This window comes from Pongo pygmaeus, chromosome 5 (assembly GCF_028885625.2).
Source record: "Pongo pygmaeus isolate AG05252 chromosome 5, NHGRI_mPonPyg2-v2.0_pri, whole genome shotgun sequence".
Classification (NCBI taxonomy): Eukaryota; Metazoa; Chordata; class Mammalia; order Primates; family Hominidae; genus Pongo; species Pongo pygmaeus.
In genome coordinates, this window is record NC_072378.2 from 60,998,199 (window position 1) to 61,023,976 (window position 25,778).

General features: G+C 36.2%; 1 protein-coding gene across 6 annotated transcripts in view; it reads right to left on the reverse strand.

Moving 5' to 3' along the window:
* Nucleotides 1-25,778, reverse strand: part of KHDRBS2 (KH RNA binding domain containing, signal transduction associated 2) — a 678,558-nt gene that overhangs the window by 252,769 nt on the left and 400,011 nt on the right. For all 6 annotated transcript variants that reach the window (XR_010126724.1, XR_010126723.1, XM_054492856.2 and 3 more), the window contains exons 5-6: nucleotides 20,206-20,333; nucleotides 14,614-14,812 (exon numbers count right to left, since the gene is read on the reverse strand). Coding sequence is in view for 4 of the 6 variants with exons in the window: in XM_054492856.2 (XP_054348831.2) it covers nucleotides 14,614-14,812; nucleotides 20,206-20,333 (327 nt within the window). In the remaining 2 variants the exon portion in view is untranslated. The remainder of the gene's footprint in view (nucleotides 1-14,613; nucleotides 14,813-20,205; nucleotides 20,334-25,778) is intronic.

Genomic DNA, 25,778 nt, shown 5'->3' on the forward strand with positions numbered 1-25,778 from the left:
GAGTTAATGGGTGCAGCACACCAGCATGGCACATGTATACATATGTAAGTAACCTGCACATTGTGCACATGTGCCCTAAAACTTAAAATATAACAATAATAAAGTATTTTAAAAAATTTAAGATAGTTTTGGAGATGAAAGCTGAAATTGTGGTGCTATAATAGCCCTGTAAAAACTTATAATAGAAAAAAATACAAAATATAGCTGGAGGAAAATTGTTAATTTGGGAGCAAATTTTAATGGAGGAGATTGCATTCTGGAAGGGAGAGGATTTGGTAGATTTATTTTAGGGGTAATATCTGCTGCCTAAGTGACATATGAAACAATCATATTCTGTTGTCTAGATCTTAAGTGTATATTTTATGTAAAAGAAAATCTCAAACAAAATCTAGATAGGAAATGAAATATATTTTTGCTTCATTATGTTTACAGATCTATGTGTGTAATTCTGTTCTGTACCAGATATATTGCTTAAAACATTTTAATTTATTTGGAATATAAAACAGACACATTTTCTAAAGATCTGGTTTCAAACATATAAGGGATCAGTTCCTGCGTAATGAGTAAGGAGCTACTTTTTAACCGACTAAATCCCCAGAAATATCTCCTAAAATCTTTTCCTGCCTCCCAGTGTGTTTTCTGTCTTACAGTAAACTATACTCCTGTCTTCACAACTATAACTTCTTACTTTTGGGTGAAGTCTTAGAAAGAAGTGACAGAATACATGGAGGAGAGAATATTCTTACATGATTTCTATCAATCCTGTTTCCAAGAAGAAACTACTCTAATAAATAAAGGAAAACTAGGGTCCTTCATTTTGTTTATGCTGCTGACAAACATTTGCTTCCTTAGGAGTGTCATTAACTAAAAAATAAAGGGCAGAGGATGTGGCAGGGATTGTGTGCAGCTTCTAGAAGGCCATTAAGTTTCAGAGGAGGAAAGATAAGAGGAGAAATTTGGGCCACAGAAACCTCGTGGGTATATGTACTTGACATTAGGGCTCAAGCATTCTCATATATCATGCTCTCAGCTTACTCTCTGTAATTTTAGAAAATCCTGAACCTCAGATCCACATGGGTGCCAGATGACTGACCTGGAAGGCCCATGTTTAAGTGCATTTGTGCCTTTTCTTCTCTCCTTGTAATGTCCATTGGAAAAAGAGTTGTAGGGAAAGTCAGCAAATCTATGATTGTCATTGCCAGTGGTGTGACTTTAGTCAGTTACTCTCCTAACCTTAATTTCTCCAACATTAAATTAAAATAGTGAACTTGAAAAGACCTTTTCTTAATATTCAAAATGCATGATAGTCTTTTGCATTCAGGAGATTCTATATAAATGCTAGAGAGAGGTAGTGAGGTCTATTAGATTATGTTCAACTCTCTTTACAGATGTGGGACATACTGAAAGACCAAGGAAGAGACAGTGAGAAAATTCAACATCTTGACAGGCAGAGTACAGGGATTTCTGAAGTCGCGAATGGCATCAGCACTAACTGTGACCACAAGAGGTTCTGGTGCAGTCCAACCATCTGGCTTAGACATCTGCTTCAAGGGCTTCAATAAGGAATCCTCCTAATCTCTAATTTAGTTGACTTAATTTGTCTAGTTGGGAACACCTGTAATGCTGAATTTCTACAATTCACCATTATGGAAGTGTTACAATATTAATAGTCAGTATGGCTCAGGTACCAACAAATTGAATCGGAGGTCTGACAACAACGGGTGCTCTGTACCTGTGCAGAACAGCAAAATATATTGGCTGGGGCACCAGTTACTATTTTGGTTGGTTATTTATTATTCTGCAAAGGTATATATTGTAGCTATATTATTTAATCCAAAAATACTGCAATATAAATGACCTCCAGAAATTACAACATGGGCTAAATTACAACAAAGGGCATCAGCTTTTATTTTCAAGTAGTTTACAACATCCAGTACTGCTGCACAAGAGGAAGAAAGTGAGAATATTAGAAGCAAAATATCTCTTGTTCTCTTTGATACACAATCTCTGTGATTCTTAACATGTGAGGTGTTCTCCCCCTATACCAAGAATAGAAAAAGCAGGAAAGGTTTCAGGCTTATTTGTAGATGTTGAGAAGAAGAAAGAAAACATCACTTGAAATAACAAATTACTCATCCCCCATCAACCTGAACCTTCTATCTGGCACTCACACCAGTTGTATCTGCACCTCTCCAACTCTGTTAGTATCCATGGCAGTGTAAAACAAAAACTCACTTTATATGGATGTTTGTAAGTCAGAGGTACTGTTGAAGAATGAATGTCAACATGTGAAGTAAGATGAAAAAATAAAAAGCCCATCAGTATATTCTCTATTTGGTTTCTAAGCAATGCAGCCTATTCTCTATTTGGTTTCTAAGAAATATGAGGCAGAAGGAATAAACGAGGGTCCTTTCTGTGTCCTTCCTCTACCAAATTGATCAACAACATGGTTTCATATAAAGGAAAAGTGTGATTTTCCATCTTCAACAATGAAGAGAAATAGTCTTAACTCAAATCTTGAGATTATTACAAGTTATTGAAAAGAACATCTGCAGCTTCCCTAGTAAAAGCCTTTGGATCATAAGATATTATAGAAAATAATCACAAAGATCTGTTTCTGATAGAAGGATTTAGCAGCCTCTATTTTCCACTAAATAGGGGATCTATAACAGAAAAGGCCCAAAATGTGGAAAAGATCTCAATCCTAATTAACCATTCCTATAAGGCTTTCTGCAAAGCCAGTGACAATCTTACTAAGTAGGCAATTTGTATTTACATTTTCCTTGCCAGAAAATTATAAGGGTGGTGCTGTCAAAACACAGTAATTAATGTTTTTCAACCAACAAAATCCAAAGTGAATTTTAGGATTGTTAGATATGATTTGTAACCCAATATAGGGTGTTAATTTTTCAGTGGGAGTATAATTGTCAAAACTATAATGAACTCAGAAGGAAAATCATGATTTAAAATTATTAATTTGTACCCAGCATAGCTTTTTAGGAATATACCCATAGAAATAAATCAAGGCTCAAATCACTTTCATTTTTAATCCTTAGGCCATGTGTATGATCAAAAGATAGAAAATAATATAGCCTAAAATATACAAATAATGTTGCAAAAAAAATGATAGAACTCCCTGAGGCTGAGATGGCAGTTTGTCATTTTTGCCACTGCTGTCCTCCCCGTGTCTACAGCACAAATTGCATAAAGATCATGGCATTTTTTTACTCCAACAGAGCCTGGAGGAAACTTTAAAATACTTTATGATATAATACTGTACAGCAGCTAGAAGCCATCTCAAAATGGCACAGAGAGAAACCTATTTTCATCCTTGTAAGTGTTACGAAAGACATTAGTCATCATGTTAATTACAAAGTACAGGTTTGGATATAATTCTGAGTATTGTAGCCAATAGAAGGATCTGCATCTGTTCTAAAATGACTTAAAATTTAAACACAATGCTACAAGAAGGATGGCTTATTCAAACTTCAACTGCAGAAGAAGAATATACACAATTTTAAAAGGTGACATCTTACATAACTATGGGAAATAAATGTAATATTTCAACAGTATTTACATACTGCTGCCTTTTTCCTTTCTATGAATAGTTGAACCATAATAGCATTATGTCCATCCTATAGTTTCACAATACATTTCATTAACCTTGCATGTTTTGGTTATTTTAAATATTAGTTACATTTCAAGAAACAAAACTCTGCAATGCATCCTGGTAAATTAGTCTCTAAAAAATGGAGACTAGAGCATGAAACTCAAACAAGAATGTTTAATGGGATACAAATATCCAGTCTAAAAACTCTAATAAAATCTGCCTTCTTTGGGTAAAGGTTCTTGGCTATTACACAAAAAGCCACACATGGCTCCCCTCAAAATGCATTATAGATCAGGCTCATAATCTTTCCTTGCACAAAAATGGCACAAGAATTGATTTCAATTATCATTTAATACCTATTTCCCTCTCCTGTCAAAAAATGTTCCATACACATGAAACTGAGGGTTGGCAGCCTGAACTCATTTATGGAACTTTTAAGGACTATCGATTTACCAGTGAATTTTCTAGTTCTCTCATTGTTACTGGAAGGATGCCTCAGAGTCTGAATTAGATGATAGGATAGGCTGGAATGCCGATAGGCTTACTTAAGACTGATGAAAAGAGAAACTTCTCAAAAATTTGTCAAAATGCTTTTTATAAATTAGGTTAGCATGATTGATTATGGAATCAAAATTTCTTGTGTCCTGCTGAACTGAATTTTAATTATATCTCTTCTTGCTTTGTTGTGTCCCGATACACCTCCTTGATGTCTGGGTGTTAACCCTTAGAGAAAATATGAAGTAATTTAAAAATAAATTAAATGTATGTCTTTAGAAACTAGAAACTGTTTTGTCTACCTGAAGTGTCTGTTTTTCTTTTTTACCTGCTTCTTTAAAAAGCTACACCAACATATGAGTTACAAGAGAGTGCTTATATAAGCAGATTTTTATGTTGTCAGTGTGTTTCCACAGGGTGAATTGTTCTGACAGACACTTCCAGAAGCTGTGTGCCTTTACCTGCACATAACAGTAACCTTTGTTACTGTTAGACTATGTAACCTTTGTTAAAAGGACAGCATTTCCACAAGGAAATTAACAGCAATAACTTGGTTCTAGCTAAGCACAGAACAGACTTTTAGTACCAGCAAGAAACTAAGGTTACACAGTCAGTTTTTTCTTTAAACAATCTCTCCCTGTTCTGTCCCTCCATAGAGATGTGTATTTTCCTATAAATGTTGCCATTATTTTCCTCTTCAGGGTGGGATGCAAAGTTTGTGGGGCCTTAAAATTATATAATTTAGCATTCTCTCTTTAAGGAAAAGATTTAAAAAATTATGTATACATAGTTCTCAGGAAAGTGAATATTTATTTTGAATGAGAAAAGCAATAACAAACAACTGTAAATTTTCTAAACCTGAAAACACTATTAACATCACAAAATCTAGAAAACAATATAGAATTTCTGTTTTATTAGTCAACAAATCCCTATGCTTTTTGGAGGTCTATGTTTTGATCATCTTCTAATATGACAATGATCTTGATAATATTTTCTATAGAGAGGAAACAAAATTAAGGATTTTTCTCTAACTGGTTGATAGAAAAAAAAAGAGTTGTTATGGATAGTTTTAAAAAGTGCATTTCTGTTTCACAAATCATTGCTGGTTATGTTACAGCCATTAGCATTGTTCTGATAGTTGGGGAAACTTCCGTCAAGTCTCTTTCATAGCTGAGCTGAATGATATGAAAGAGTTTTCCACAGAGCATATTCTGGCCCAATACAATTTAAACCTTATTTCTCCTCCACTAACCACATCCTTCCTGTATCAGTGTTGTAGTTCACAAGGAATAGCAGTAAAAGCTCTATCTGTGAATACTTGTGTCACAACACTATGTGAGATGGTAGGAGTATTCCTGGAAATATTTCTACAACAGAACAGTAGCAATATCTAAATAATGCAAACAAAATATTCCTCTAAATCCAAACTAAATGAATTTCTAACTAACTATTCTTCACAGATAGTCATGCTCACTCTACCACCATTTGACCCAAAGGGCAGTGTGACAGATGAGGATGTCACCTGGGGATTGCAGCTAAAATACCTTACTTTTGCAACAAAGAGAGATGACCATGTAAACACATTTATAATCCCCTCCCACAGCCATGGAGGGAGCTTCTTTAGCGTCAGTCACTCCTTCACTGTCGACCCCTCCCCACTATGGCCTTCCTTCCTGTGTCTCTTCCTTTACCCATTCCTGTGTACAAACATAACTTTGAGTGAGGCCTGCTTACTTTTTCTTACTCCTCCCAAATGCATTTGCCATCAAACCCTATTGTTTTTACCTTCAGCTTTACTTGTGGCCTGAATACCTCCAATCCCATCCCTGTTGTCATAGCTAGGGCCACATCTCAGTCAGTCTCACTATTGTTAATTCCTTAAATCTTCTCCTTCCTTCATCCTCTTCTTTAATCCACCCTAGACAACTGAGAATTATAAAATTCCCCAAAACCTCAGGTTGCCTTGTGCTGTGAAATCTTCAGGTGGCATTTTATCATAAGTGAAGTTACAACCTCAGCCTTGAGGGTATATGTAACTCTTCTCTACTTTTCTCTCCATTATTTCCCTGCTATCTTAAACTCTATTTCACCAAATTGTTCTTCCAGATTCTTCAGACTTGCTTTGAAAGTTTCCTTTTCTTGTCTTTGCTTTTACCATCCCTTCTGCATGGAGTTTTCTTCCTCTTCTCTCTGCTTCTAAATGTTATAACTATTATCCTGGTCTTCTTGCAGTTGTTTTTCTTACCCTCTTAGAGGTTTTCTAAAACAGCCATATAGCCATCGGTGATAATTCCCTTTCCTGGAGCATGCATAGTTTCTATTTGGTACTTCTTATATGCTGTGTTCTACTGTCATTATATATATGTTTATATATGTGTTCGTGTGCATATGTATAACCTTTTCCCCCAAATATCATAAGTAGGTTCAATTCAAAGCACTTTACTTAGAACTGAAAAGATAGCACTTTACTTAGAACTGAAAAGATACAACAAATTTAAGAAACACTGCCTTTAGGATGTACAAAATCTTGTAAGTGAGATAATAGCAAATGACTTCTAATAGAGGGTAGAGTAAGATAAGAGCTCTATACAGCAAATACATATATGTTAATTGTTAGACTAATGCTATCTCTCCCACTAGATGGCATCCTTTTTAGAGTAGAGACAGTTTCTCTTTAACTACAGTTTTTATATTTCCAGCACTTAGTTTCTGGAGGTATTGAGTACTCTGTAGTTGGAGGTCTTCATGCAGGTATAAATACCGGGAGATGTCCTAAGTATTGCTGAGGGGACTAAAACACTGGCTAGTGGTCTAGATGGGAGTATGAAGTACAAATGATCTGTGTGAAACTGTGTGAGTTCTTTGTGAGATAAGTACTCTACAGGATACCTTATGGTTCTTTACCAAGAGGAAACACAATGTATCAGATAGAGAATTTGTAGAGACAGAAAAGTGGATGCAATTCTCAGTTCCAAGCTTCAGTTTCTTTACCTACTAAAATAGTAAAATCGAAAACTAGTTGATAGTATTATCCTGAGATTAAGTGAGTTAATACACAGTGACTGGAACCTAGGAGGTATTCAAAAGTTTTAGTTTTAATTTATTCTCTTTTAACATATTATCCACTGGTAGAGCTGATAATGCTTAATATTTTGTCCTATGGGAGTTTTCATTGAAATATTATTTTTGATTCTCCAAATCTACTTCACTCATGAAGATGGATCTATAAAATGTAAATTTACTCATCTTAGCAGAAGGTCAATGAAAAAAAGCTTTAAAATATTTAAAGTCTGGGTTACGATGTGTAACAAACTAAAATTCAAAAATTTTTTAAGACTCAGCTAACACTAATGATGGTTTTAAACAGCATTCTCAATTACAGTAAGCTGTTTCTTGTCAGGCCAGCTGCAAGGAGTGGATTTGATTACCTAAATACATTCTATGCGGTCAGAAATTTAATGCTGAGGCTCAGCAGGGGAGAAAGAAGTCTGAAGAGTGAATTGACTCATAGAGTGATTTATAATGAAAGGAAGCTTTTCTAAGAAATTTTATCTGAAAGTTAAGAACTCCTTTGAGATTTTCACCATCAACTCAACATGGTGCTATTATTTTGTTATTGAAACACTTAAACTTTTGTTTTTCTTACCCCTTGCATAGGAATCAATAGTCTAAAATTAGAGCAGAGAGTAGCAGCTCTTGAATGCTAATCTGGGTTGGGCACTAAGGATTTCAAAGATTGCAGCCAGCAGCCTATCAGTCACGTATTAAACCTTACTCATTAAATTGTTTTTAGAAACAAAAATAATGAAATATAATACAGGATAGGTTTTCATAAAATACGCTATAAACAGTTTTTCAAAAATATATCTATATACTTTTTACTATTATCAATAGTATGTTCTCCTAGATACATTTTGGGATGTCTGCCAAGCTCATAATACATTTTCCTCTCTAAAAATTAGTCTTTCCCCATATAATCCTTGGGGCTGGGTCCCCAATAACTATGTTTATATTGTGCAAACTTCTCCCCTCCCCTCCCCTTGCCATTGGTGGCTGATGAGTGGTAGATCCCAGACCTAATTTCAGTTGACTTCTTCCCTATGGTTAATGGTGACTGATTAGTGCTAGACACCTGACATCCCTGGCTGAATGCCATTTTCCCACCTGGGGATATGGCACAGAACTGAGAGGCTAGTATCTGTTGGTGACTAGAGCTGAACTTAAAAACATGGCAGCCCTGGGTGGAGGTATTTTACTATATGTAAGTCACATTGTCAGAGAAGCCAAAAAAAATCCAGTATGTAGATAAAATGGAAAGGAAACACATATGCAGAGAAAACAGAGATGAGATAGGAAGAGAGATTCCTTACAGTTTTCTAATTCCTTTCTTTTTTTTTTTTTTTTTTTTTTTTTTTTTTTTTTTTGAGATGAGTCTCTCTCTGTCACCCAGGCTGGAGTGCAGTGGTGCGATCTCGGCTCCCTGCAAGCTCTGCCTCCCGGGTTCAAGTGATTCTCCTGCCTCAGCCTCCCGAGTAGCTGGAACTACAGGCGCCTGCCACCATGCCCGGCTAACTTTTGGTATTTTTAGTAGAGATGGGGTTTCACTGTGTTAACCAGGATGGTCTCAATCTCCTGACTTCATGATCCACCCACCCCGGCCTCCCAAAGTGCTGGGATTGCAGGCATGAGCCACCGCGCCTGGCTGGTACAGACCTTTCTTAAGCCCAGATAGCATTCCTGGCATTCCTACGGCAGGATTTTATGAACCTATATTCATATGACACTTCCCCCAAAGCCAGCTTTTTAAAAATTTTACTAAATGAAGTTCAAAGTGCTTCTGCTTTTTGCAATCAATAATGCCTAAGTAATTCACAAAAAATAGATTATTAATATCTATGACTTCAAAGGGTCCATAACTTATCGCAAGCAAAAATTAAGGAATATTATATATGATAAAATTTTATGTAATAGTTACGTTTTATTAACAATATTCTAGCTATTTATGCATGCTTATAAGTGCTTATGAATATTTATTTTTCATCTTCAATAGAGTCTTGAGAGGCTGAAATGATTATTCCCATTATATAGAAGAGATCCAAACCTCAAAGTGTTTGAAAATTACACAGGTAGTGTCACAGTTAGAATTCAGACCTTGAGGTGCTGTTGTCTGTCTCAAAATGCCACATCCTGTCCACCCAGTGACACTCAGGAATCTCAAACTGAACCTTCACCTTCCCTCGTGATATATTCATTTCAACAAACAGTGTCTCAGTTTAACCCAGTCATTCAGTCTAATCACCTTCACTTCATAAATGCATTCCTTTACTCCTCTCTCTTTCACACGTCCACATATTTTCCATCATCAAATCTTAACAGATGATTTTTGCAGTACACCTAGAAGTGAACCTCCTCTCATCCCCTCCCTCATCCTGTCATGGGGTGGGTGGGGGGGCACTGCAACCAGTTAACAGTCTCCTTGTTTCCACTTGTGTGCCTACCTCCACCCTCATGTTCTATTATCCATGATGTAGGCAGAATAAACCTTTTAAAACATAAATCTAATCACGCCACTTTCCTCCTCTGCACCCTCCAACAGCACCATGAATTGGCCTGTCCACTGCCACAATGTTATTTGCTACCTCTCCCTCACACATTCTGCTCCAGCTTCAATGTCCTCCTTGCTGATCCCCAAATATTTCAAACAGGTTCCACTTCAGGGCATTTATGCTTGCAGTTTCCTCTACCAGGGATATTGTTTACAGAAGCAGCCAATTGGCCAAGACCCTCAATTCATTTAAGCATTTGCTCAAACGTCTCCACTTCAGAGAGACCTTCCCTAACTGCCCATTTTCTGGAAGTGGACTCTCCTCATCTCTCTCCAGAGCACTTATCTCTACTTCACTAATTTTTATTCATTTGTTTATATATGTTTGTTTTCTGTCTCTTCCCACTAAAATATAAGCTTTATGAAAGTAGACATTTGGTTTGATTTGTTCACAGATATGTCTCCAGGACCTTCAGAACACACCTAAAATAAGATGGAGGCTCAGTGAGTGACTGATTGAATAAATAAAAGCAAGTGGGTACTTTAAAATCTAAGTAATAATTTCAGATTACCTAATATTTAATATTTTACTATTTTCTGTTATCTTTTCTAAGGAACATACTCACGTCTTAAATTTTCCCATTTAGAATATAACTCTTTTCACCCACATTTCCATAAACTATTTATGCTTTTGTTGATTACTCTTGACTCATATTCTACTGATGTATTCACTATAAATTGGAATGCACATGAGAAGCTACAATTGTTTTGCCAGTCTTCTCTTTCACAGTCCCAAATATGCTGTGTAAATTCTTCTATTAATAACAATGTTAACTACTATTACCTGAAAAGTTTTTCTCCTTAATTTTTAAAAACTGATCTGTTTAAGCCTCTATTTGGAGGACAAAAACACCATAGTGACAACGTACATAAAGATTGTTGAGCTAAACAGTTCCTCAAAGATAAAAAGTGATCCTACCATCCTTGTTGTGGATTTTTAATTCATTTAAACAAGTCCTTATTTTTCACATACTATGTCTCTGGCAAGAAATGGCAGAACCAGGGCTAGTTCCTTAGTTTTTTTGACTTGTGGGTTTGTTTGCAGAGTAGAATAGGATTTCTGTTTCTGGTTTTGCAATTTAAAGATTGTCTAAGGTTTTAAATATTGATACTTGATGTAGTGAAGATACTTAGATGAACACATTTCATCTGTTCCAGTAGAAGTTGATTTTTACACTTACTTCACTCTTACAGATATTAGTCAATATTTCATATTTAAGCAGTAACATTATTCCTAAAATGAATACATGCTAAAAATTAATATACTCTTAGTAATAGCTATAAACTATGTTCACTTTATTTTATAGTTAAATTTTGATTATTAACCAGTCCATATGTTTTGAGTGCCAAGTACGTGACAGTAACTATATTTGAAGAGTTTACAATTAATGAGCAATAATTTACATAAGACATTAAAGAGGACAGCATGTTTATGGATAGTTGAATGAAACAAATACCTAGATCAGGAGATGGACATGCTGGAGAGGTTAAAGGCAAAATAAATCTTTTTCATAGTACAATGATCTGGCTTGCATCAGTTAAATTTAAAATTTACAGAAGACCATGGTGGATAAGCTTTTTGATGTGCTGCTGGATTCCGATTGCCAGTATTTTATTGAGGATTTTTGCATCGATGTTCATCACGGATATTGGTCTAAAATTCTCTTTTTTTGTTGTGTCTCTGCCAGGCTTTGGTATCAGGATGATGCTGGCCTCACAAAATGAGTTACGGAGGATTCCCTCTTTTTCTATTGATTGGAATAATTTCAGAAGGAATGGTACCAGCTCCTCCTTGTACCTCTGGTAGAATTCGGCTGTGAATCTGTCTGGTCCTGGACTTTTTTTGGGATGCAAGACTGGTTCAACACACGCAAATCAATAAACGTAATCCAGCATATAAACAGAACCAACGACAAAAAACACATGATTATCTCAATAGATGCAGAAAAGGCCTGTGACAAAATTCAACAACACTTTAGCTAAAAACTCCCAATAAATTAGGTATGGATGGGATACATCTCAAAATAATAAGAGTTATCTATGACAAAACCACAGCCAATATCATACTGAATGGGCAAAAACTGGAAGCATTCCCCTTGAAAACTGGCACAAGACAGGGATGCCCTCTCTCACCACTCCTATTCAACATAGTTTTGGAAGTTCTGGCCAGGGCAATCAGGCAGGAGAAGGAAATAAAGGGCATTCAATTACGAAATGAAGAAGTCAAATTTTCCCTGTTTGCAGATGACATAACTGTATATCTAGAAAACCCCATTGTCTCAGCCCAAAACCCCTTAAGCTGATAAGCAACTTCAGCAAAGTCTCAGGATATAAAATCAATGTGCAAAAATCACAAGCATTCTTATACACCAGTAACAGACAAACAGAGAGCCAAATCATGAGTGAACCCCCATTCACAATGGCTTCAAAGAGAATAAAATACCTAGGAATCCAACTTACAAAGGACGTGAAAGATCTCTTCAAGGAGAACTACAAACCACTGCTCAAGGAAATAAAAGAGGATACAAACAAATGGAAGAACATTCCATGCTCATGGATAGGAAGAATCAATATTGTGAAAATGGCCATACTGCCCAAGGTAATTTATAGATTCAATGCCATCCCCATCAAGCTACCAATGACTTTCTTCATGGAATTGGAAAAAAACTACTTTAAAGTTCATAAGGAACCAAAAAAGAGCCCGCATTGCCAAGTCAATCCTAAGCCAAAAGAAGAACGCTGGAGGCATCATGCTACCTGACTTCAAACCATGCTACAAGTCTACAGCAACCAAAACATCATGGTACTGGTACCGAAACAGAGATATAGACCAATGGAACAGAACAGAGCCCTCAGAAATAATGCCACATATCTACAACCATCTGATCTTTGACAAACCTGAGAAAAACAAGCAATGGGGAAAGGATTCCCTATTTAATAAATGGTGCTGGGAAAACAGGCTAGCCATATGTAGAAAGCTGAAACTGGATCCCTTCCTTACACCTTATACAAAAATTAATTCAAGATGGATTAAAGACTTCAATGTTAGACCTAATACCATAAAAACCCTAGAAGAAAACCTAGGCAATACCATTCAGGACATAGGCATGGGCAAGGACTTCATGTCTAAAACACCAAAAGCAACGGCAACAAAAGTCAAAATTGACAAATGGGATCTAATTAAACTAAAGAGCTTCTGCACAGCAAAAGAAACTACCATCAGAGTGAACAGGCAACCTACAGAATGGGAGAAAATTTTTGCAATCTACTCATCTGACAAAGGGCTAATATCCAGAATCTACAAAGAACTCAAACAAATTTACAAGAAAAAAACAAACAACCCCATCAACAAGTGGGCAAAGGATATGAACAGACACTTCTCAAAAGAAGACATTTACGCAGCTAAAAGACACAGGGAAAAATGCTCATCATCACTGGCCATCAAAGAAATGCAAATCAAAACCACAATGAGACACCATCTCACACCAGTTAGAATGGCAATCATTAAAAAGTCAGGAAACAACAGGTGCTGGAGAGGATGTGGAGAAATAGGAACACTTTTACACTGTTGGTGGGACTGTAAACTAGTTCAACCATTGTGGAAGTCAGTGTGGCGATTCCTCAGGGATCTAGAACTAGAAATACCATTTGGCCCAGCCATCCCATTACCGGGTATATACCCAAAGGATTATAAATTACGCTGCTATAAAGACACATGCACATGTATGTTTATTGCGGCACTATTCACAACAGCAAAGACTTGGAACCAACCCAAATGTCCAACAATGATAGACTGGATTAAGAAAATGTGGCACATATACACCATGGAATACTATGCAGCCATAAAAAATGATGAGTTCATGTCCTTTTGTAGGGACATGGATGAAGCTGGAAACCATCATTCTCAGCAAACTATCGCAAGGACAAAAAACCAAACACCGCATGTTCTCACTTATAGGTGGGAATTGAACAATGGGAACACATGGACACAGGAAGGGGAACATCACACACCGGGGCCTGTTGTGGGGTGAGGGGAGGGGGGAGGGATAGCATTAGGAGATATACCTAATGTAAATTATGAGTTAATGGGTGCAGCACACCAACATGGCACATGTAAACATATGTAACAAACCTGCACGTTGTGCACATGTACCCTAAAACTTAAAGTATAATTAAAAAAAAAAGATTTACAGAAGACTTCCTATTGTTACACTATTAGTAAATTTTCCCTTTTTGCAAGTTTCACAATCTAGTCGGAGAAATGGACACAAGGACCACAGTGTAATTATTGGAATACTGACAATCAGAACTAAAGGTTAAAAGATGTTTAGATGCATAAGATGACCAAAAGATACAGTAGATAGGAAGGGAGGGGGGGATGCTTGGAAACACTGCATTTGTCTAGTCATTGTATATTTTTTTGAATTTTTTTATGCCAATCCACATCTTTAATACAGTGAAAGAAAGAGTCAGGATATATAAATGAAAGACCAGCCACACGGTCTTACAATATTCCCAAAGTTTATAATATAATCATATTTGTTAAATATTTCTGAGTTTTATGCTAATCTTTATCAAGTTACAGAAATCCCGGAATACATGGCAATTCACCTTTTGTTTATAATTATTTCTCATTTGAAATCTGATCAAACTTCCTAAGGATAAGTTTGGTTCTTAAAATACAAGCTCTTTAACTAGCACTAACAGTGATGACACCTGTAAAATGAAACCTTTTCTCAAAATGCTCTCATTTAAATGCGCTGCTTAAATTCTGTTGTAAATGACATTCGTTTCTGCAACAAACATTACCTGCTATATTCACAGTATATGAACGGTTTGAGACGTAGCTTGTTAACTAATGAATTTAACTCATCCTTACAACTTATTTCTTAAGAGTACTTACATATTCTTCATAAGCTTCATGGGCTGGAGGAGGAGGTGCCCTGTATCCTGGTACTGTTGGTGTCCCCCGGGCTCGAGGGGTAGGGACACCTCTTGCTACAGGTGGCACTGGAAGGGCTCCACGGGTTACAGTGCTTCCCCGAGGGGTGAGAACACCTCGTCCAGGTGGTGGGGGAGGAGGAATGGCACCCCCACGGCCCCTAAGAGAAACAAGTCATGTATAGATGTGAAACAGGTGATGAGAGAAAAGGGCCTATCACAGAAAAAGCTTTCATCTCACAGCCTCCATGCAATGAAATAAAAACAAATTTCTCTCTCTCTCTCTCTCTCTCTGTGTGTGTGTATATGTGTTTAATAGAAATTATATAAGATATAAAGTGTGTTGATATCTACAGAAGACAATAATTGTAAACACTGACTATGATTAGTTCTTATAAAAACCATGTAAAATACTTTGTTATTGTCTTTTATATAACTAAAAACCCAAAGCCAAAAAAAAAAAAAAACCCAAACAAAAGCCCACTCTGAATATAACCCCATTAAATTCCAAATTCTCCAAGAAGACACAAATCAGAGCATCGTCTGATATATGACTCACTGGACCATCTCTGAAACTGAGCGGTTTCAGATGTCTGCATCTCCTCTACGCTGGGGATTACAGATAGTGATGGACAATGCTGTCATTTACCAAAAAAAAAAAGTTGTCTGCACTTAAATGAAATGTGGAAGTCTAACCATAGTGATATCATTCTGTTTATTATAGCAGCTTAAGTTTGAGATCACTTGAAATCACAACTCTTTGTCACTGATTTATCATCATGCATGTAACCCCCTGAGCTGGTGCAGTCCCTGACAGAATATATTTTCTTGTGGTAACTATGGTGTTAGAGGAATAGTTTAGTATCTGTAATAAAAATGATAGACTGAATACTCTGTATTGCAGTTCTTGATACAAAATTAACTTACACTAAAAGTGTAAGATCAAATGATTGTGGCCAATTTTTATGGTATTTTGAAGCCTTTAGAACGGTTGAGTGTTTGTCTGAAGTCTTTGGGCGAAAGCACAGTTATTTCACTTTTTATTGTGTCTGAAAGGTTGGCCTCTAGATAGCACTGCTTTCAGTGGGAACACTAAAGCTTTGGAAAAAAAAAATGATGATCATTGAGATGTCAACAATCACAGTATTTGGCTGTAGGCACATGTGGGGACATAGGTTATGCTGTCTGCTATGAATAGCAGTCAGATGGCTCTTTCTTGCTTAAAATAAAAGTGAGCATTTATGAGTGAAGAGTACGAATGCTGGTAAAGCCTTTAAAATTTTTAAATAGATTATAGAGCTGATGAATAGAGAAATGATCAGAGAACTTATTGGGAGTCTAATGTATAAAGAATACTCTCCTAGATTGGGAGAAGGTGAAACACAAAGACCCAGAGGCCCAGTGCTGGCTTCAAGTACAACATGGCTGAGAATACGGTATTCTGTATTACCATGATAATATATAAAGGGATGTAAAAACCAATTTTGCCTTCACTGCTCCTCCAAGCACATTTATGTTTCCTCATAAGCAAGATGAGCATATGTCCAGGTTTTATAACTGTTGTCCTAGCTTCCTGTTCAGTTTAGCATTTTAACACTCTCAAAAATATCCATGTGTGGGCAATAAATTATATGGTCACCCTACTCTACGCACGAGCCTTTGCTATACCCTTGAATAGTCATGGGTAAGTATTATAACTACCTAGGCTTAAGATAGATATTTTTTTCTAATGAGTAAAATGCAGATTCCTAAATTTATAGTACTTCCTTCTGCTCTAATATTATATGATGCTCATATCAAATCTAATTTTCCATTTTCTTCCTTCATCAACTGACTACCAGACACAGCCCTAGCAAACCTGTCTCCTGAATCTGACTCATTACCTCTTATCCACTATGTTCTTTCCTGGAATATTAACCTAATGAGGTTCTCTCCTCCAATTTAATTCAAATCACTTTTTTTAGGATACTGCCCCTGGCTAAAACCACACCACAGTATCCTTTCGTTTATTGTCTGACTTGCTGAAAGAACATTTTCTGTTTAATTCTTTACTTCCTCTACATTCCTGAACTGAATGTTATCAGTCTAGTTCTTGCTTTCACCCCTCTGTTGAAAATGCTCTTGGCTGAGATCACCAGCAGCCTACTGATTTCCAAATCCACTAGATTTCTTTACAGTCTCCATGCCACAGCACCTTTCTACTATTTTTAAGATTGCGGACTGTTGTCTGGAAAATGTTTCTTTGGACTTTTATGACTCTGCTTTTCTCTACTATTCCTGATTCCTCCTTCTTACTCGTCATCCTCCTTCACTGGCTTCTATTCCTGGACCCACTTTGGAATCTGGATGTCCCCAGTTTCTATCCTCGATCTCATGGTTGCACCCTGCAATCCCTACCTCTGATGATGGCTATAATCTGTTTTCTTCCTAACATAATGCCATATCTTGGCTTGTGTTCCTTATATCAGAAGTTTCTTAACTTGCCTGCTTGTTAAAGTTACTTGAGGATCTTTTGAAAATTCCAAATTCCAGGCCATACCCTAGGCCAATTAAACCACAATCTCTGGAGACAGGGAGCTCCCAGTGATTCCAAAATACAGGCCAATTTGGGGACCACTGCCTTAAATGAATACTCTAATTTCAGCATCTTGACAAGCTTGTCATGTGAGCAGTTCTAAGCTATTTTAAAAATACGTTGAGATATTAAGGCATGGAGAGAACAAGTCACCTGCCCAAGGTCACACCAGCAATCCACAGAGCTCAGATTATTTACAGGAATAATTATATTCTTCATTTAATTTGATCCTTCACCTACTCTTTGTTAATGATATCATCAATTTCTCACTAGGCTAGACACCAAAAATTTATCTTTCTCTTGGGGAACGCTTCTTCTCCAACATTTAATTGGCATTAATTCATATAAATGTTAATCTCTAATCTGGCCCTATCCCTGTCTACTCCAAATGCTGCTCATTTTTATCTGCCTTGGATGATGGACTCGTTTTCTCATTGGCTCCCCTGCCATAAGACGGTTTCTCTGTCTCTCTCTCTCTCTCTCTCTCAATCACTGTAACTCTTCTGCATCATCCACAGTGATAATTGAGTAGTCTTTCGCATAAACAAATATGACTACTCTCCTCTTTAACAAACTCTATTAGTTCTATGTATTAGTTCTCAATGTGGTAAACAAAAGCCTTCAAAATTTACCCCTGATGTTTCATTTTTCAGTGACTGCACTCACTGCAACATATAGTGGTGATGTGTGTTAGAGATGTCATATATTTTCATTCATCAATTATGCAAAATAAATTATTATTACAATCTGCAGATGTAATGCTTTGTTCTCTGGTATACATTACTATTGGAAAATTAAAGTTATCATAGATAGGATTATTGAAATGTAAATTGTTTTAATTAAATACATTTTCAACAAATTATAGAATTTAAAAATATTCTAGACATATTTTTGAATATAAGTATAATGAAATAACTTCATAAAGTAATAATTTCATAACAATTCAAATTAGCAACTGTTAACTCATGTTATGCAAAGTTACCTTATTAATAAGATTTTCTATTTTGTAAAGCTATTTTCTTATTCATTTTAAATTGTAGATACAGTTCATCATATTTGAAACAGAAGACAACAAAATTCTGTTTCATTTCCTTTCATTAATGCTAGCACCACTAATGATATCAGTACAGCATTGGAAGCGAAATTTAATTTTTAATGCTAATTTTCTTTTCTTTTTATGTATATAGTATCAGATCTGTATGTTACATGGGATGAAATAGTGAAATCTTTCAATCAAATTTTTCTTCTAAGAAGATATATTAAAATCCAGACCATAAAGCACTATCCTATATTCAATTATTTAAATGGATTAAAATCTTAGAATAAGGTTTCTCTGAAATTAAAATCTTATATGGTCCACTCAAAAATGCCAGATCCAAAATTCTACTAAGGGATATCCATAACAAAGCAAAATCTGTTACTATGATGATTTCATAAAATCAAATGCAGATAAATTCATTGTTTTAATGCCCCCCCCCATTTTAAGGCATACAAAATAGAAAAGTGTGTGCCCTCTCTAGGCATCCTAAATATACACTTACTTTCAACCACATGAAGCTGTAAAATTAGCATTTGTTGAACTACAAAAGTTGCAATTTCATATGATTTAACTTATGATTAAATCCATTAAAGATGACTAGCAATGATGTCTTTTTACCTCATCAAGATGAGATTAGAAATGTACATGGTTTTATAAAACACTCATCCCATAAAAAAGTACAGTATTGTGTTATGTCACATTAATTCTTAGCATAAACAAATGATCTTGAACAGCATTAGCTTATTTTTGATTTTTTAAAGATAAAATATAAATAAGCTCTAGAATACATTCAGAAGTTTTGCTTTCAGTGAAATAGAATTTTCAGAATTACCACATTTTACCTCTAGTAAATAGTATTCCTTGATATTTTATTTGGGAATTTATCATTCTTAACTTTTTTTTCTGACCAGGGAGAAACATTTTGAGATATTTTTGATTTAAGTGTTAACAAACAGTGGCTATGCTGATAGTGGTGGTTGAAAGTATTTGAGGTATAATTTAAGTAAACAAACTGAATCTGAAAAGTATCTTAGCATATCTTAAGATAATTTTTATGTAATATATGAAATAATATTTAGATCTCTGTCCTTTAGAGATTTAAAAGTCAATTATAACAAGATGAAGAGAATGATTAAATCACATAGTTGTTCTGTGAAGGCTATGAGTATTTTTTACACTAACTCTTTTCAAACCAATGCCTTCTATTAAAAAAGCTTGAACAATTCAGAATCCTGCAAAACAAATTCTAATACAAAAAGATACCAGTTTCTTTGCAAAGTAAGCAAAATCAAATAAAATCCTCTCTGATCACCAAGAGGAGCTATAAATACCCTCTGAACTTTAAATATCCTTACCATCAGCCATGCAAGAAGTGTTCTGGCTTTCTGGGCTGATGGCATATATGTTATCTGTATCTATCTCTGTATCTCTATCTATCTACTTCCTTATCTGGGAAGACTATATCAATTCAAGAACCATTTAAAGCATAGAAAAAGTTTATAGTTCTCTCTTCATACAAGGGTATCTTGGTTTGAAGAGGTGAATAGTTGTATCATGTGTGTGTTCTAATCCTGAGGATAGAACAGTAAAGTAGAAAATCTCCGGTTTGCTGCCTTATTTTCTAGGGGTAGTTGTTAAGAGTATAAAATGTGAATTCTGGAGTCTGACTGTCTACGTGACCCCAGGTAAATTTCGTACACCTTTCTCTACTTCAATTTCTCACCTGCAGGTGCTATTTATCTCCTAGTATGGAGGATTTGGTGACTTAACATGTGTAAAGCTCTTCTATGCCTGATAAGCTTTCATCGTTATTGTTTTTGCTGTGGTGGTAGTGATTGTGGCTGATGTTGTTGTTTACTGCTAGTGATAATCATGACATAAAGCAGGACAAAAAAGGCCTGCCATCACCCTTAATTTATTTAAAGTAAGAATGAATGTACCTTGAAGGAGCTGTGGGAGCTCTTCTGATCCCTCTGCCTCTAATACCTCTGCCACGACCAGAGTCCTCTGAGCCATTTAAGTAAGATAATTCACGTAGTTGTTCCTGACGAATTTCATCATTGTAGTCCTGGAAAAAAAACATGATGTGATGAGTTAAAAATGGGACATGCCGTTCTCAGAGTTGGAAAAAAAAAAAAAAAAGAAACAAAACAAAACACAATAGGAAATTTTTTTCATTTGTTTCCTGGAACCTTATATGCAAAAATATAAAATGATATTAAAAAGTGTATATACTTTAAATTCCTATTTTTATATAGAGAAATTGAAATTGCTTCCTTTATCAAGAAAGTACTCAGCAGGACATCACATTAGATTTGCTGAGATATCACATGATGTGTTAGCTGGAAAAGGGAAGATGGCAACATAAAACGAGAACTTGGAATGTACTAAAGTTATGATTGTTAATATGACGATTACTACAAAATAACTTCATTTGAATGAATGTGTGTAGAATATGAATGACTACATGATATTCAAATAGCTTCTGATGCATAAACAAAAAAGAGCAATCCCAAGGCCTCAGAGTAGATACTGAGCATGTATTACAACCATAAAGAAGTATGATAGTATGTCCCTGCTTCAGACAACAAGCAGCTGCAGAATCCAACTAAACAGCTTGATGTAATATATTTATTTATTTATTTATTTTTGTTATTTATGTATTTACTTTTTTGAGACATAGTCTCTGTCGCCCACGCTGGAGTACAGTGGCATAATCTTGGCTCACTGCCGCCTCCGCCTCCCGGGTTAAAGCAATTCTCCTGTCTTAGCCTCCGGAGTAGCTGGAATTACAGGCACACCACCATGCCCGGCTAATTTTTGTATTTTTGGTAGAGACAGGGTTTCGCTATGTCGGCTGGTCTCGAACTCCTGGTCTCAAGTGATCCACCCACCTGGGCCTCCCAAAGTGCTGGGATTATAGGCATGAGCCATCGTGTCTGGCCGCAGTGTGAAATATTTAAACACAACAAATTTTCTATGAGTTCCAGTATTAGGCTAAGGGAAAGTGAGAGCCAGAGAAAAAGGTAAATTTCACAATAACAACCAGAGATTCAGTCAAAGTCAAAGAGACTTTTTCTTTATCAGGGTGGAAATATACCAGCCAATTCAAGAGGACCCAAGACTGGAGCTGAATCATTAAAGATAAATGCTACCTTCAAAACACAAGTGCCAGTATCACCTGTTTCTCTTTTTACTAATCAACACACACACACACACACACACACACACACCCCTGGTTGAACAGTACAAAATTGAGTAGATAGTTATTTGTGCCAAATGGCCAATCTGATCAATTATTATTCTGGAAACATAGTTTAAGTGAAATCAATCTAGTGGCTCTTCTAGTGGTGAGGAGAGGGGTCCAGGAGTTAACACTATATTTGTAGAGGTTTGGCTAACAGATATGATGTTTGAGGCCTAGCAGTGAGACTAAAAATTAAGATTATCATCTGTACCAAACGATGTCAATGTAGCTCTGCATATGTGTGGTATTGATGAAGACTGTGTAGGGTCACCCACACACCTCTGTCTAGAAAATGGCAGGGAAGCATTCAGCCTACAAGGATTTCTTTGGCACAGCTTTACCTCATGCTCTAGAAACTGCCTAGATTACAAGCAAAAAGCCCTAAAGCATTTCACTTAATTTTATTTTTAGCATTTTGCTTTCATGTTTATATTCTTCAGCACCTGATTATAGTGATAATAGCCTCAACACGGTTAGCTGACAAAAGAGCCATAGAGCAGAAAATTATAGTTTCTAACAAGCCATATATTATTCAATTTCCACTTCCTAATTTTCTCATTCAAACAACTAAACTTAAGAATAAACATGTCTATCATTTTATTAGAATCAGGAAATGTAATGAATTGCCACTACTGAGTGAACTGACCAGGTGCTATCAAAATGAAACATTAATCCCATAACTTTGCAACGTAATGTTTACCAGTTTCAAAGGGGATCTTTGCAGCTTCTTCTCTGAGGAAAACACATGGATACTCGGGGTGCTTATGAGTTGTAGGAAGTGATGGATTGTCATTGTTGGCAAGACTGAGGGTTAGAATAAACATTTTAACAAATTGCAATTGAATTCAACATATATAGAAGTGTAGCTTACAGCATAAATATTTTTTACACCAGAATCAGAAAATATAAGAATGTAGATGTGATCTTATTCATTTTATAATAATAAAGAAGATGAAGAAGAAGAATGAGGAATAGGAGGAAAAGGATGAAGTCAAGGAGGCTGGGGAAGAGAGAGAGGAAGAGCAACATACTAATCAGATGGTGTCACAGACTAAGCCAATTTGTTCAGGAATCCCTGCATCCATATCCTTAGATAGTTTCCACCGCACTGACTCTGGGATTTGCCATGTGATTTGCCTTAGCTAAAACATCATGACAAAAGCAGAGATTAGAAAAGTGCTTGTGTATTGGAGCTCTCCTTTTCTTCTTACCGGAAACCCTTATGCCACCTGGTGAAGAAGGCTAGGCTAGCTTTCTGGAGGATGAGAGGTAACGTGAAGAAAGGCTCCAGTCATCCCTGCTCTCCCTGCCATCATGTCCGAGCACCCAAACATAACAGTGAGGATTGAATCCCCAGATATCCTAAGCCATCCTGTCCCAGTCAAGCTGGTGCAGTCAGAAAAATCACCTGGCCAACCCCAGAATCTGGAGAAATAGATAATAAAACGCTGCTTTATGCTAGTAAGTATTGCGGTGGTTTGTTTTGTGCAAAAGCTAACAAATACAGAGGGGACCAGTCAGCATGGTACATAAGAGATATACTTCAGGAGCGTACTTCAGCAGCCTCTCTCTAGCCCTGCCTAGATGGGGAGTTCTTGGGTCCATGTGTGATCTGAATGTTTCTTGGAGCAGGTGTAGCCTTAGTTGGAGGTGAATATATCCGAATGTCATATCTGGTGTCACTACAGTTTGAATTGCCCATTTAAATCTTTGCTCAGAGTCCGTGCTCACCAATTCAACTGAATTGGAGTTCAGCTCCTAGACAGAAATCTACTAACATGGAGGGGATTTATTATTCTTATTAATATGAATATTTGACACTGCAGGTTAATTAGTAGTGTAAGCAAAGCAACTAATATAATGTAACCAAATTTCTTATGAGCTTAGCTGGAGGGCTATGCTTTGAGAAATAAACCACCTGTCAGAGTTGTGGTGGCCAAGAGAATATAGACCAGCAACTACAGATGTAATTGACCAAAAACTCCAGTTGCTGTGCTCTAAAATCCTATTGCTTCCAAGGCTATGCTACCCAAAAGCTTCTCCCAGCTGATAACCAAATGTAGTTAAATGCTAACACAGACCCATTCCTGGCCACACAGGATTCCTCTAACTATGCCTCCGGGGATTCCTTAATAGCACTGCTGAACTTACCTTATAACTTCATTGCACCAGGGCAATCAGTAAGGATTCCACCTCTCTTTCCTCGAGGTCAGACATTGTAGGGTGAGGGGTCTCCAGCCTTCCTTGGCTCCTTCTTTTTTTGTCACAAGAAGATTTTCCTAACTCTTACATGTTTAATCCCATTATTACATCTGCTTCTTGGAGGACCCAAACTAATATATGGACTGCTGATAAAATCAAGTTCCTAAGATCACAAGGCTGAGAGCTTTGGTAAATCCATTTATGATAATGATAGTTGAGCCTATCCCATTCAACATACTTTATACTATGTATGATTAAATTGGACTGCTTGTTACTCTTTTACTTTAAAGTGGTTAGAGAATGGTTAAACATAAAACTGATTACTGATGACCAAAAAGGGTAGTAATGAGTATTTTTAAGAAAATAAATTGTATGTTTCCCAATTTTTTCAATACTTTACTTAATAAGAAAATAACAAAGACTCATGAAGATGGGCAAGCACAAACCATATTTTGAGCCAGAGATTGGAACAAATTGGCTGACACAGAGAAATTGTGGCAATAATGAAAAGACTAGCACGTTCATGTGTGTAGTAGGGTATGAGAGAGAGAATATGGACAATCACAGGCCATGTAAGAGTGCTCTAGTAGAAAATGTATGGTATGAATGGGAAAGGTAGAAACAAACGAAGTTTCTAGGTGCAGAAATAGCCAGACATATAATGACTCATTAGCCAGAGAAAAAGAGGAATGAAAAAAAAATTGAAGGTGGAGAATTTATATTTGGTTCGAATAACCTTAAGTTTAAAATGTCAGAGAGACCTTCAGGCTTATCTTAGAAATTCAGATCTGGGTTAAAGGAGTACATCTGAGTGTCAACTACATATACTTATGATAACTGAAGGATGAAGACTGTGTAAGAAAACAGTAAAATTACGTATAGAGACAGAACTTTTCTAATCATAATTTTAACGCAAATTTATATCACAGAAAATAGTTGATTTATCATTTGCAATATTTATATCATTAAATGTTAAATTACCCAGATTTTTAATAAATTCTGGTTTTCCTGATTAGACAATCAAAACATATGTGCCACATTATAGCAATGAGGCACCTAAATGCTTAAAAAAATATGGAACAAAACTTTTATTTTTCTTGTTCTTTTTTTTTTTTTTTTTTTTGAGATGGAGTCTCACTCTATCGCCCAGGCTGGAGTGCAGTGGCATGATCTCGGCTCACTGCAACCTCTGCCGCCTGGGTTCAAGCGGTTATCCTGCTTCAGCCTCCTGAGTATCTGGGATTATGGGTGCCTGCCACCACGCCCAGCTAATTTTTGTATTTTTAGTAGAGATGGGGTTCCACCATCTTGGCCAGGCTGATCTTGAACTCCTGACCTGGTGATCCACCCGCCTCGGCCTCCCAAAGTGCTGGGAATATAGGCGTGAGCCACCGCGCCTGGCGGAAAACATTTTTTAAAACGTCCAAATCTAGGGATAGTTGAACTCTTAAATACTGTCTAGACTGAACATATTCTGTGCATTATAATTTTTGCTATAAAAATTTTTATTTTCAATTATTATGGGTATATAATATGTATATATATTTATAGAGTAAATGTGATGTTTTGATACAGGTATATGATTTGTAATAATCACATCAGGATAATTGGGGTATCTATCACCTCAAGCATTTGTCATTTCTTTGTGTTAGGAACATTCCAATTCCACTCTTTTAGTGATTTTAAATTATACAATAAATTATTGTTGACTATATTCACTTCATTGTGCTACCAAATACTAGATCTTACTCATTCTATCTAACTATATTTTTGCACCCATTAACCATCCCAACTTTCCCCCCTCCTTCCCATTATTCTTCCTGGTCTCTGGTAACCATCATTCTACTCTATCTCCATGAATTCAATTGTTTTAATTTTTAGCTCTCACATATGAGTGAGGACATGTAAAATTTGTATTTCTGTGCCAGGCTTATTTTGCTTAACCTGATGACGGTTTCCATCTATGTTGTTGCAAATGACAGGACTTTATTCTTTTTATGGCAGAATAATATTCCATCCTGTATACCAACCACATTTTCTTTTTTCATTCATCCATTGATGGAT